The following is a 14614-nucleotide window of genomic DNA, read 5'->3' on the forward strand; positions in this document are numbered from 1 at the left end:
GATAGATTCAAAGAGGTCTAGATAGGCAGTTTGGGCATCTTGGGTCAGATTTGGGAGCCAGTGGCTAGCTATGATTTGTATAGGGGTCTTGTTAATAGTTAACTGCACCTGGAGTGATTCCTGTGTGTCATACTGTTTGACCAGCCTGGAAGTGTATACGCCTTTAATATATATTGAAACTTCACCTCCTTTGGTTTTACTACCCACAGTTTGGGGTCTGAATGTATGATAAGATGAGCAACCAGGTAAGGCTGGGGTGCTATCTGCAGCTTTGAACCAGGTTTCTGTGACTGCACAGATGTCAGCATTTTCCAGGTTTATGAATGCTTGCAGTGAGTGCTGTTTCATGTTTAGACTCCTAGCATTTAGCAGCATGACCTTTAATTTGTGTGTTGTTGAGATTTTTATGGTAGTTGTAACCTCATCACTTTTCCTAAAAAAGACACTATAGAGAAAGCAAGAGCCCTTGCCAGAATCCTGAAGCCCAGGTGAGACAGATGCAGGCCATCTCTGGCAAACCATTGTGGTCTATCGATCATATCTTCCCAGGCTGTCAGGTACTGGAAACCCCCTGGCAAGACACCAGAAACTAAGCCAATTGTTAAAGTCAATCATTTTCTGTTTGTAATCAGGCATCATTCTGTGTGATGGCAGAATGCTGCTTAAGGCTAGGGTCTTACCTGCCTGGGACACATATTCATTGAGTTCAATCATGTCTCTCTTCATATTATCCAGGGAGGTACATCTCAAGTCATTCACACCAACATGGACCATGACAGAGTCATAACAGTAGCTGTTGTTGAGAGGCCTGAGTGCATGTGTGATATGGCAGATTCTGGCCATTGACAGACAACTAAATGACTTTCTCCTTATCCAGCTTGGTGAGAGGCACATTCAATCATTTTCCATTAGAACATAGACAAAGGTTTCACTGGCATATTATCTCTATGAGCTTTATTATCAGAAGAATTAGAAGTAGAATCCCTTTCTGTTGGATAGCTCAATTTTTGTTGGATAAACTTGTATTTCCTTCTTAGCATGTTCTGCATCAAAAAATGACTTCAACTCTCCAGGAAAAATAGAATAATTTCTGATGGACAGCTCACTTTTTGTTGGACAAACTTTTGTATTTCCTTCTTAGCATGTTCTACATCAAAAAATGACTTTGACCCTCCAGGAAAAAATATTCTGAAGATAGCTGGATATAGTAGCTTGAATCTCACACCTCCATCTCAGCATTTCTTAATTGCTGGAATAAATTTACTCCTCTTCTGCCTGATGTACAGTGAGTAATAATTTTCCACAAACACTCTGCTGTCTCCACTTTTTGTACTTTGTCCCTCTGCCTTCTTGTCAGGATAAACTCTTTCTGCTGGTAGGATTGCATCTGTACTATTAGAGGTCTTGGCTGCTTTCTCATAGATAGGTTTGGAGCATACACACTATGTGCCCTTTCAATTAACAACTCTTGCTATGGAACACAAGTCCAGTTGATTGTTTTTGCTTTCATAAAATTAATACTGTCTATTCCTTCTGGTTTCTCTGCCACAGCAGAAAATAGTAGGTTTTCCCTATGTGTTCTGTCCTCTAATTTTACCATTTTCTAAAACATCTCTTCTTGAACAGTCTCATACTAATCCAGCCATTACTTAATTTCGATCTCCAATTTTTGCACTTTTATCAGCTCATCTGACTATCTGTTTAAAGCTTCTTCCAGTTTTTTCCATCCCATTGTTATTTGGGTTGATATACTCCTTCAGTATTTTAATCAGCTCTGAGCACATTTGACTTACCTTTTCCTCTAGATTACTGGAAGTCATTGATTGCACCAAAGCTGGAGCTTGAATTGCTTTTTGCTAGAAAACTGCAGGATTCTTCCAAGCCAGTGTCTTCTCCTCATGTTTTATGATTGATTTCCTGTCAGGTTATCTAAATTTCTTCTTTGCTGGCATCCAGGGAGTGCACTTAATGGCCAGTAACTGAAATTTACACAAAAAGACAAATTCACTAGCTGTATTTTCTGAGTTTCTTTTTTCACACTGGGACAACTGAAGTTAAACTGTTATTCAGTGTGCAACCATCTTGGAAGTCCCTGACATTAGAGAAAATGTCATGAGTATTTGAAGAATAAAGAGCAAAGAAACAGAATTTTTAGGAGCAGATAGGAAAAGGAGATGCAATATGATGAGATGATACTGGATACATTTTTGGGTTATTGAACTCAAATTAGCTTGTATATACAGGTTTAATATTGGAACTCAAAGAATATATGTGGAGATTAGAATGCAATTTTGTTAAAACACAAATACTTAATTTTTATAACTGAGGCTATAGCATAAATTGTAGATTGAAAAAGAGTAGTAAGTGAAACATACAAGGCAATATTAGATTTGAGAAGATAATACAGTACAATGGTAAAACTAGTGTGGAGTGGAAGATTAATTAAAGGTATTGTAGATTAGCAGTGGGGAAATGTGCCAATCCTAGATATGCAACTAAATGAGTAAAATTTAGGAAAATGTTGAATTTTTACATGTAGATCTTTACACAAATATTTTTACACCCTACTAGACTTTAGAAATGTTCACACAGAGAAGGCAGATAGTAGAGATGGGAACCTAATTTCCACTGAAAGTACAAATTGTAGATCCTAAATTCATTGAATGCAACTCTTCAAAGACAAAAAATATTGACTCACAAAGGATTGAAATATTGATCCCCTTATATATACCAACTCTGAGACTGTACAAAAGATAGGAGAGAGCATAGTCCCCAATCTCCACTATATCACAATCTCTAACATAAACAGCTGGCATTTTCCAAACAGCTGATTTTTGATCCACTGTGCTGGCTTTCTCCCTGCCGATGAAAACACTCACTGATGAAACTCTATGGATTAGAAATGTGATGGCTAAGAATAAGGTCCCTTGGAAGCATGAATTCTAGGAATGTAAAGAATTGCTTCAGTATAAAATTACTTGAATAATATGCTATGTCTCATACTTCAAAGAGAATTTAACCTCAGTATAGAGATTCTTTTGTTGAATTTGGATAAAATAGCATACTAAAGAACTGCAGGCATTACTATCTTTAGTATTGATAGTGGCTAAGAAAGCTATACTAGAAAATGAAAAAAGCAAAGATAAACCCGTTAATAAGAGATGTAAAATATTATTACAGAGATTAACAATATGAAACTGAAAATGATTAGAGATCAGAAATGGAACATTATATTAAGAAAATGGGATGTATGAGATGCTGTATTGGAATCTGAACTTGAAGAGCATGCCCCACAAAACCTCCAACAATATAAAAGTCTTTGTAAACAGGCCAAAACATACTGTAGCAAACCCCAAAAATAATTGCAAAGCCAATCCCAAGGAATTCTGGTCAACCATCAAGAAAATACTGCAACCAGGGCAAAAATATAATCCCAATCCATGTCAAAATAGTACACCTCTGGACACTGCTACACAACTTAAAACATACTTTGTAGACAGCATAGCATCTTCTACAAAGCAGTTTAGTCATAGTACATTAGATAACAAACAACAAACAACTATTACCTCATTTGCAATTCGACCAGTATCTACAGCCTGTATAAAAAAAAAACTCTTAAGCAAACTAAAAATCTGATTTGCCTCAACAGATAATCTACCCAGTTAATTCTTTAAAATAACAGCAAGCAGCATATGTTACCCCATATTTATACTCATAAATAAATCCATACAGGAAAACCGTGTCCCCAAAATATGGGAAAAATTACATATCATTCCCCTCCACAAAGGCAGTACTTCTACAGACATCAGTAATTTCAGACCAGTAGTTATCCTATCCCCTCTCTAAAATCTTAGACAAATGTATCCACAAACAATTCCTATAATACCTCAACCAAGAAAAACTTCTAACTCAAACCCAGGATGGTTTTGACCCTCCTATAGCACAAATACAACTCTTCTAGCTTTCACAGATACAGCAAACAAAGAAAAGAGATAGCTGTCAACTTGTCTAGGCCATATTCCTTGACCTATCAAAGGCCTTTGATGTGGTCAGCCTTACTAAACTACTAGAGCAAATGTCAGCCTTAGGTCTAACACCAAACACCCTATACTGGTTCAAGAGTTATCTCTCTGATAGATGCCAATCAATCAGTAAAATGGCAATCAGTGCTCTCCCCTTTTCTCCCTGTCAACAGTGGCATCCCACAAGTACCAGTCCTTGGTCCTCTTCTCTTAAATAGCCTTGCAAATTCTCTTCATACTTGCACACAACGTGCTTCTCTCATAAAGTATGCTGATGACTCGGCACTTATATGTACTTCCAACAACCATACACACCTCAACCAAATTACACAAGAACCCCTCACTGCCACTAAAAAATGATCAGAAAACTTCCAGCTCCTGCTTAATCCAAAGAAAACCAAACATTTACTTTTCTATCCAAAATCTCTCATGAAAAACACAACTTTAAAATATACTCCCTCAATAATACCACTATAGAAGTCGTAATCAATACAACAAAACTATTAAGCATGACCATAGACAACAACCTTAAATTTGATTTACACATACAAAATGCCATCAAAAAATATACCAAAAGCTAGGATTACTCTACAGAGCTAGAAACTGCCTCACCTCCTTATCCAGATACACTCTTGCATATAGCGATCTTATGCCCTCTCTTCTTTATGGAGCCCCCATCTTTATAATCTTCAAATCTCACTTACTCAAAAACATGAACAATGTTACAATAAAATAGCCAGATTTGCATCAAAGTTTCACTGCTGTACCCACCATTACACTGCATTAAGAACACTTAACTGGCTACAACTGCCCAACTACCTAAAATATATTTAACTAATCACCACACATAAAATCATTCATTACCCAGCCACCTGCCATACCATAAATTCTATACTAAAAAATACTCTGCTCAAGTGACCAAATTCAACTCGCCGGTCATAAACCAACTGAATCAACAGAGTATTTTCTGTATTGTCACTCCATAGCTAAAATATGGAACACTATGCCCACATGTACAGTATAAGGGCAGAAAAGCACCTCCAAATGCTTCATACACTCCCTTAAAAAGTATCTAAAAATACATGCTTCTGCTCATGTTCTGCACCATGTTAATCAAAATGTTCCTTAATCTGTAACTGTGACATCATTGCCCTCCATCTTGCTGTTATGTTTTATACAATTGATCATTTCTTGCCCCTTATACCTATGCCTTACACTACTATTATCACTATATAGTTTCCTACTTCTCTTTCTCCCTTTTGCTTATTCCCTGTCCATACCTTCTGTTAATCCCTCAACTCACTATTGCCCATAAAATTTTATACCAACCAAACAAAACCCCTATTCTTTCTAAACTTTTAATCCCTTATAATAACCTAAACTCCCTTCGCTCATCCAGTAAACTTATGGCTACTATAACAAAGACTAATAATTCTGCCGGTGACTCTCTATTCAATAATACTGTAGGAAGGAACTGGAATCTGCTTCCTAATATATAACACTTACCACATCTCTGCCTCTCTTTAAACATAAAATCAAAGAAAACCTGACTAATCTTTTACCTCCTCTTATCTGCTTCAGTCCACCTCCTTTTAGAGCATTTTGTTTCTTCTTTCCTCTATGCTTTTGTGCCTTGTTCTTGATGTTATTTCATTGTTTATTGTAACTTTTTTTTAAAATTTATGTGGAGCCTCTACTGAAAATGGAAATGTATCCAGCTAGACTAGCCCGGTCAACAAATGTAAAATAAATAAAATAAAATAAAATACTTTCCCTCTCCTGTAATTCCTCTCCTCTCTCCACCATGTACTATAAGATATGTATACTAAATACATTATAATAAACAAAAATGATTTAACTATCAAGCAGAAGCATACTGATCCGAATCATATAATTGTAAAGGCCACTTGTCTCATGTATATAGTCTCCTTGGTAATGTCTAATGTCTGTAATGGATGTACAAGTATGTTTCATCTAATATAAGCAAAAATGATGTTATCCATTATTTTATATTCTTTCCTACATGTGAAAATGCTCATTGTTGCTCTTTAATAAGCTAATGTAATATGTTAATTCTCTCTGGAGCTTTTTTCCCGGGCCTCCACTGAAAATGGGCACCCACCTGATCAGACTTTCTCGGTAAACAAATATCAAATAAATAAATAATAAATGTTGATATGGTTCAATGTAATATCTGTTTAATAAAGTAGACTCCAATATAAGGTTTGAAGTCTCTGATCCAGTTGTTAAGACTTGTAGTAGAGTTTAAAAATAATATGATCACTAATTCATTCCTAAACAAAAGTTAGATTTTAAATTGTTAATGTGTGTTAATTTTTTTTAACCAGTGTTAACTCAAACATGGGATTATGACTGAATATAAAAGCTAATTGTGGCACTTTGATTTGCATGCTTTACGATGTCAAGTAATTGATAATTGAATGTAATCACTGACTCTGACAAGAGGCTGTTTTATTACTATTGTATGCATATATAAAATGATTGTATCAGTAATCAGTGCTAAAATAACAAGTGCAGCATGCAGGGAATTGTAGAGTATGTTACAAAGAGTATACATTATTAATAAAGTATTTACACTGCTCAGAAATGCATACCTGTACCTTGCAAAGAACCAGGAAAAAAGCCATCAACTTGGTGAACTACCGATAATATAGGTTACCAAGACTTAACAGTCAAAGAATATTTCTGCAAGCTTGTGACATCTCTGCATTTGAAATGACATTTAATAACAAGTCTGTTTTTGAGATATAAACCAGTTTAAGAATGTATATCATTTGTGAGATACTAATCTTTATCTGAAGACTGAGAATGATTTTTTTGTCAGTCTTTTGGGAGTCTGCAGACATTCCCATTGACGTTACAATGAAGCCTTAAACATCAGAGATTGAAATTAGCCTGTGATACTTGGGAGACAAAGAGGTAAGATCACTGAAAGGTTGCTCTTCAAAATCATATTTTTTCATCAAAGTCCTTTGATGAGAAGACCAGCATACATGAATAAGCATTTTCATTATGGTCTTGCACTAGCTACAACCTTCTTAGTATGCCGCATCTGTGATTTTAAACAAATAGCTGAGTTGATACCTATCTATATTTTCATTAAATTTTGTTTTCCTTCACTGTATGACTAGACAGCAGCATATCCTTGTTTCTTCATCATGTTTTATAAATCAGTCCATCTTGTTTAAGTGATTATTGTTTTTAAAAATTAGGTGTGAAAAATGCAGACTTAAACGAACTCAAGGAAATTGCCTCAGACCCTGATGAAAGCCATGTCTACAATGTTGCTGATTTTAGTATCATGAATTCCATCGTAGAAGGCTTAACGAAGACTGTATGCACTAGAGTTGAAGAACAGGAAAAAGAAATCCAAGGTAAAAATGTTCAGTGTTATATTTTTCCATTAGTATGCAGAACAATGAAATGTAAGCTGCAGTTTTCAGTTGTATGTAAAAAAAGACATTAGTTGAACGGCTTTAATATTGAAGATGCCATTCGTCAAGATGTGTATTATGAGATTGCAGTACAGTGAAATCGGAAAATTTGCCGTTTCCTCACTGTAGTGTGATCTTGGAGTTGGTATATATAATTAGCAAGGGGTTTGGGGGAAGCAGCCCCCCACAAAAGCGACTTCAATGAATGGCATTTTCGATTTTTAAGCCATTCAGTTAACATCCTTTTCGATGCCATGATATAGACCCCTGATTTTATTATAGGTGTTCTTATAAGATGTGTTTGTAATCATGCTAAGGTTCCAATTTATTCACATTGATTTTTATTTATTTATTTTATTATTTATTTACATTTGTTTACCAGGAAATTCCGACTGGACGCAGGTCCTTTTTCAGCGGTTGCCTGGGGAGAAAACTTCCACATCATGTACATGATAAATAGAGATACAAAGTTGCAGCAATAGTAAACAACATTACAGGTTGTTGGCTTTAATACAATAACAAGATATTGATTATCAACAGTATATACAGTAAATGTTGCAAGTTAAGATAGTTTCTTGTCATTTATAATATTAGTAACAAAGTTGTCAGACAAGATTTTGAAGTATGCAAAGACAACTAGCGAATTCTGACAGTGGTTAGTAGTGGCGGTAGTATAGTTGGGTTAAGAGTCTACGTGGGGGGAAGGTAAGGGTGGGAGTGTTAGTCTGGATTAGAACAAGGACAAAGCCAGTGCAAATTTAAGTGGAATTTGAACGCAGACTTGAAAAGGCTGCTGGAAGGTAGAGTAGTTATAGAGGGTGGAAGATTGTTCCAAAGTTTAGATATGGTACATGAAAATATGGCTTCTCTTGCTATGTTTTTGAGTTTGATAACAGTGAGTTGATTTTTGTTGCTTGATCTTAGGGGCCTAGTGGAGTTATAGGGTTGGAGAAGGGTTTGAAGGGAAGGGATGTTATGGGGGTGGTTAATAAGTTTATGAGTGAGGGTGAGTTGATTAAAGTGAAGGAGTTGTGGGAGTTCTAGCCAGTTTAGTTATTTAAGGGAGATACAATGATGGCTGTGGTAGGAGGTTCCAGTGGCAAATTTAGCAATTTTGTTGTAACAAGCATCCAGCTTGTGTAGGTCTGTCTGTCTAAAGTTGATAAGTATGGGGGATGCATAGAGTAGGGTGGAGATTAGCTAGGAATTGGCTATGGAGATTCTAGCTGCCTTGGTTAGGAATTGGCAGCTTCGATATAATGCACCAAGTTTCCTGTGAACTTTTGTTATTATGAGAGATATGTGGGTGTCAAATCTAAGTTTGTTGTCTATTTCCACACCGAGTAATTTTGTGTGTTCTGATGGAGAGATGATGGTATTGTCTTTGGTGAGAATGATGAAGTGGGGGGTGTTTTGGGTGGCTTTGGAAGGTTGGAACAGGAGAAGTTTTGTCTTACTTGGGTTGAGTAAGAGCTGAGCATTGGATAACCAGCTTTCTACAGAAGAGAATGATTCCTGTGTAATTTGTTGTAGTTATGGTAGAGTGGGGGCAGAGCAGATGAGAGGAGAGCCATATGCGTACTGTATAAGAGACGCTTGTGTGGTGGCAGTATGTAGGTTCTTAGTGAAAAGTGAGAATAGCAGAAGGCCAAGGATAAACCCTTGGGGAACTCCAAGAGTAACTGGGAGGTGAGGTGATAGGTTACCATCCCAGATTACTGATTGCTGGCATCCGTGTAGATGGCTGTGGAACCAGTTGCAGTCTGATTATGAGAAGGAGAGGTTGGGGAGAGTAGAGAGTAGTAGCTCATGAGATACCATGTCAAAGGCCTTTGTGAGATCTAGAAATACGATCTGAGTTGTGATTTTCCATGTTTGTTTATTTTTGCTGTAATCTTCAGCATTAGAAATCCGGTATCATGTATTTGTATGGCTCTATGTCATAAGATCAAAAGCTCAAAAGACTGAAAACCAAATTATCTAAAACTCAAAGTATCAAACATGGGAATTTGCCCCTTCTCCACTGTTGTGCGATCTCAGAGTTGGTATATATATATATAATTAGCAAGGGGTGTGGGGGTTGCAGCCCCCCATATTGAGGGTGCAGGGTGGCGGGCCACCTGCATTAAAAATGCTTTCAATATTTTGAGTTTTATATGTTTTGGTTTTCAGTCCTATAAGCTTTTGATCTTATACATAGATCCATATATATATATATATATATATATATATATATATATATATATATTTTTTTTTTGTGCACAACAATATATTATCCTATAAGATGTAATGCAGTATACAGTATACTTGCCACTGTATGAAGGAGAGTTGAGCTACTTTTTGTATTTGCTCCTTGTTGGCTTATTATATATCTTCTAGTGAGCAACCTTTTATGACCTTTCAGTGTATTAACTGTGTACTCCTCATGTATTTAATGTCATAATGTCCATTTAGGACTACAGAGTGTCTGACATTCATCCATTCATTCTTTACTGTTTCAGTGCCCACTTTTTCCTATTCAGAGAGGGTGGTGACCTGGACTGTTTCATGAAATAGCAGTTGCAAGTTGGTGAATCAGTATTGGATGTGACATCAGTCCTTTATCTTATATACCTTAATCGTTTTTTTTCCTTGCTGCAAAAATATAAGTTTAACCTTAAAGTGATTTTAAAATTGTTCCAAGACTTACCTTTGCAACACAGCATGTGGTGTATAAACTGCCAAGCAATGTTATTGTCTGTATCAGCAGCAAGCATTTTTATATATATTTAAAAAAAATATTTACAAAGTTTGTATTTTTCATATGCTAACTTCACTGAGTGTAAAGTGCAGGAAAATATGAGTTGTTCCATAGACATTAATAAGTGCATTACCTTATGTGTGTGGAGATGCTCCTTTAAAGTCTATGGATGTACCATGTTCATAGGTTCATAGGTAGGTACTAGGCTATTGACCCTAGGGCCTATATAAGGCTAGCCAAAAAGGTACCCTGGCTTTCGCCACCTAAGAAAATTATTTTCCTGTGCCCTTGTTGAGCAGAGCCACAGAACTGATCCCCGGGGTGAATTTCTTATCTCCCATCCAATCATCAAGATTTTTCTTGAAGAGTGCTAATGAGGAGCTTTGTTTGATATAGATAGGTAGTTTGTTCCAGATTATGGGAAGTCTCTGGGGCAGGAATCTATCCCTTCAGCATGTTCTGTTTATTGTGGTGAAAAGGTTTAGGTCCCTAAAGTGTGTAGCTTGGCAGGATTGGGATTTCTTTAAGTGGATCATGTCCAACAGCTCTGGGCTTGTCATAGCTTTGTATGTTAGGCAGAGATCGTCTCTGAGTAGGCGATATGCGACAGATTAAAGCTGGTGTTTCTTTGAGACGGTCTGCATAGGGCATCTGTTTGAGCCCAGTAATCCTCTTTGTAAGGTATTTCTGCGGCCTTTCTAGTTGTTGTAGATGTCTTGTGAGGTACATACCAAAAGAGGCGTTTTACTTATAATGGGTCTAATGAGTGATGAGTAGAGGGGAACAATGACCTCTTTTTTCCTGGATGAGAAACCTTTTGTGATGAGGTGTGCCATGTAGAAGGATTTCCTGACTACTGTGGCGATGTGATTGTCAAAGGAGAGACTACTGTCCACCTGTGTCCCAAGGTCTCTTATCACACTTTCGGTGTTAAGTAGACTACCACCTATGTGGTAGTTCATGGGTGCAGAGTTTTTACCAAATGCACTTTTTGGCATTAAGCTTGAGGCCATGGCTTTGACACCAGGCATCTGTTTCAGTGAGGCCAATTTGTAGGATGTCCACATCGTTAGGAGTTTCGATTATGGCTCCTAGTTTGCAGTCATCTGCGGACTTCGTTAGCCAAAGGCCTTCTGTGTTAGCCTGTACTTCTGAGAAGTAGATACCAAACAGGAGAGTACCCAGGACTGAACCCTGTGGTACTCCACTTGTCACTGGTCTGAAGTTGGATTTGGAGCCTTTTACTTTCACAGTGTGGGTTCTATCAGTGAGTCAGTTGGCAACCCATCTTGTGACATAGGGATTTATACCTAGTTTAGTGAGTTTATCTATAATTCCAGAGTGGGGGATGATGTTGAAAGCCTTGGGGAGATCTAGATAGGCTGTGTGAACCACCTTACCCTCATCTACGGATTTGGTCACCGCTTCAAAGAAGTTTATCAGGTTTAGAAGACATGATCTGCCTTTTACAAACACAAACTGGGTGGGGTCCAGAGTTTGGAGATTACTAATGTCATTGTTTATAAGTTCCATGATGATACATTCCATAGCCTTGCAGACCAGGCTCGTCAGGCTAACAGGGCAGTAGTTCATGGGGTCCATGGTGGCTCCCCCTTTGTGGAGTGGGATAACCATCAGTGTGCACCATTCAGTGGGCACAAAGCCTGAGGTGAGGCTATGATTGAACATGGTACTTAGGTGGGGTGCCAGTTTGTTTTGTAGTTCATGAAGAATGCAGCCTGGGATGTTGTCTGGTCCCATGGATGCTGTGTTCCTGGCTTTGGAGAGTGTGGTTTTTACCTCTGCAGCCATGATTACAGGAACTTTGCATTCTTCTGGTATAGATATGGGTCCTTTAGGAGGTGAGAGGGGGGAGTAAAGTTAGCACTGAACCTATCTGCCAGGATGTTGGCAATATCAGTTGGTTCTGTATGTTTAGTGTCATTGTGCTGTAACTCAAGGCAGATCTGAGTGTTGCCATTGAGATTCTTGACATAGCTATAGAATACTTTGTGGTTGTCATTAGAATCAGTGGTGATTTTGTTTTCATAACTAGCTTTGGAGGATTTTATGAGGGATCTCAGCTTTTTACTGAGGCTGACCAGGGAGTTCTTCCAATCATGGGATTTTACTCTTTTTTGCAACAGTTTCTTTCTTTTGTTGTAGAGTTTGTTTATGGCAGGGGACCACCAGATTGGCTTCCTGTTTTTGGAGGATAGCATCTTGGTTCTGTTAGGAATTGCGCAATCCATGCACTCATGTAAGTGCTTATAAAGTGCATTTCTGTAGGATTCAGCAGTTGTACCTCTATTGTCCATCTGCATAGATGTCGTGAAGTTTGCCACTTCTGTCTTAAGAAGCATGAAGTTGGCTTTGGAGAATTTTTTTTACGGTAGTTTCTCTAATGTGGGTGGGAGTGGGATGTGGATGTCTAGGGTCATTAGCTTGTATTCGGATCTGACCAATGAGGAATTGACCTCTGGTGTGGAACACTGGTTGCCCATGTTGGTAATGACCAGGTCTAGGATATTGCTGCCCCTGGTGGGGGTGTGGATAAGTTGATCCAAGGCATTGGAATTTATGAATTCCAGAAAATGTTGAGCAAAACAGTTGGTACATGAGTAGTTTTCCCAGTTAATGGTGGGGTAGTTGAAATCACCCATTATTAGGGTGTTAGGTTGTACCCTAATATTTTCCAGTGTATCAAGAAATGAGGAGTGGGAATCCTGGGGCATGGTGGGGGATCTGTAGCAAGCCACAATTTGGATTGTGGTCTTGCCCAGAGTTAGTTACATTTGGATAATCTCAGATGCATTATGCTGAGCAACTAGCCTGGAGGTGTGGATATCCTTAATGAATATGGACACACCTCTGCCTTTAGTGTTTCAGTCCAGGTTAGGTGGCCGAAAGGTGTGGTATGAATTATAGCCTGGTAATGCAGGGGATCTCTCTGGAGCCTTGAACCAGGTCTCTGACACTGCACAGATGTCAATGTTCTCCATTTTAAGGAGTGCCTCAAGTGAGTGCATTTTGTGGTTTAGACTTCTAGTACTGAGTAGCATTACCCTCAGATTTTGCTTGCTTGTACCTGTTACAGTGGTGAGTTTGTCATTTGAACCTTGCCTAAAAAAGGCACTATATGGGTGGCAAGAGCCTTAGCCAGTATCCAGAATCCCAAGGGCGACAGGTGCAGGCAATCTCTGTCAAAGCATTGTGGTCTGTTGATCATGTCATCCCAGGCAGACAGATACTGGATCCCCTTAGAATGACACCAGTAGCTTAGCCAATTGTTGAAATCAATCATTTTGTCCTTGTACTGTGGTATCATTCTGGGTGATGGCAGGATGCTACTCAGGGCTAGGGTCATACCTGACTTTTCATGTAGCCCAGGGAGGTACGTCTCAGGTCATTCACACCAACATGGATAATGACAGAGTCATATTTGTACTTGTTGTGGAGTGACCTGAGTGTGTGCATTATGTGATGGATCCTGGCACCCGACAGGCAGCTGACAGTAACTTTCTCCTTGTTTAGCCTGCTGATTGGAACATCAGTGTGCCTGACTATAGAGTCAACTATAACTAAAGTGTTGGGTATGTTGTTATGCCTTATGGGCTGTGGTTGAGTGGCACACAGAGTTTGTGGGCTATGTGTCATTTGGGTTGTGTTGGGGGGTGGAGGTTGCTTGTGTTTCTGCACTGGAGGTCCCTGTTGCTTGGGCAGATTTTTATTGAGAGCCTCTATGAATTTAGGTGTGTGTTTTGTGTTTCTATGTGTGTGCTTTGGTGCTGTAGGTTTTGAGGGACTATGTGATAAGTGTGCTGTGGTGCAAGTGTTTATCCTCTCTTCTTGACTGTCTAGTTCAGTCTTGGGTGAAGAGAGCTTTGCTTCCAGTTTGGCTATATAAGTGCATCTCTCACAGATTGTAGTGTTGGGTGATAGGAGGAAAGAGTTTTCTGTGTACATGAGGCAATTGCTGCATGTAAGACACTGAAGAAGGATATTTCTATCCAAAAGCTTTGTTTTTTATTAAAGTATTTGACGGTATGGAGTTCTACATTTTTTCTTTGCTTTAAGCAGATTCATCAGGTAGACAGGAGGAAACACCGGGAGCTGACCCTTAGACATGCCTGGATAGGTGCTTATTTATTAAGTTCTAAAACCTGTTTTCCTCTAGACAAGTTTTATTAAGTTCTAAAACCTGTTTTCCTCTAGACAAGTGAGGAAAGTTGAGTTTTGTAATAATTTGTAGCTTATTTAGTGCTTACAATGAGTTCTGAACAAGTGCTGAGCTCAAGGAAACAGATTTGAGTGTTAAAACTAAAAAACTGGCTAGTTCTAAGAAAAAATTTGAAGAGCAGACTTTATGGCATCAAAAATAGTTTAATCTTAGCTAA

The 14614-nt window shown here is 38.2% G+C and overlaps 1 protein-coding gene across 2 annotated transcripts in view; it reads left to right on the forward strand.

Moving 5' to 3' along the window:
• COL14A1 (collagen type XIV alpha 1 chain) overlaps positions 1 to 14614 on the forward strand; it is a gene marked incomplete at its 3' end in the record, with an annotated part of 1869522 nt that overhangs the window by 481096 nt on the left and 1373812 nt on the right. For both annotated transcript variants that reach the window (XM_044066920.1, XM_044066919.1), the window contains 1 exon segment: positions 7256 to 7417. In XM_044066920.1, the coding sequence (XP_043922855.1) occupies positions 7256 to 7417 (162 nt within the window).

Source organism: Protopterus annectens, chromosome 3.part1, assembly GCF_019279795.1.
Source record: "Protopterus annectens isolate FY-2018-M chromosome 3.part1, PAN1.0, whole genome shotgun sequence".
Lineage (NCBI taxonomy): Eukaryota > Metazoa > Chordata > Ceratodontiformes > Protopteridae > Protopterus > Protopterus annectens.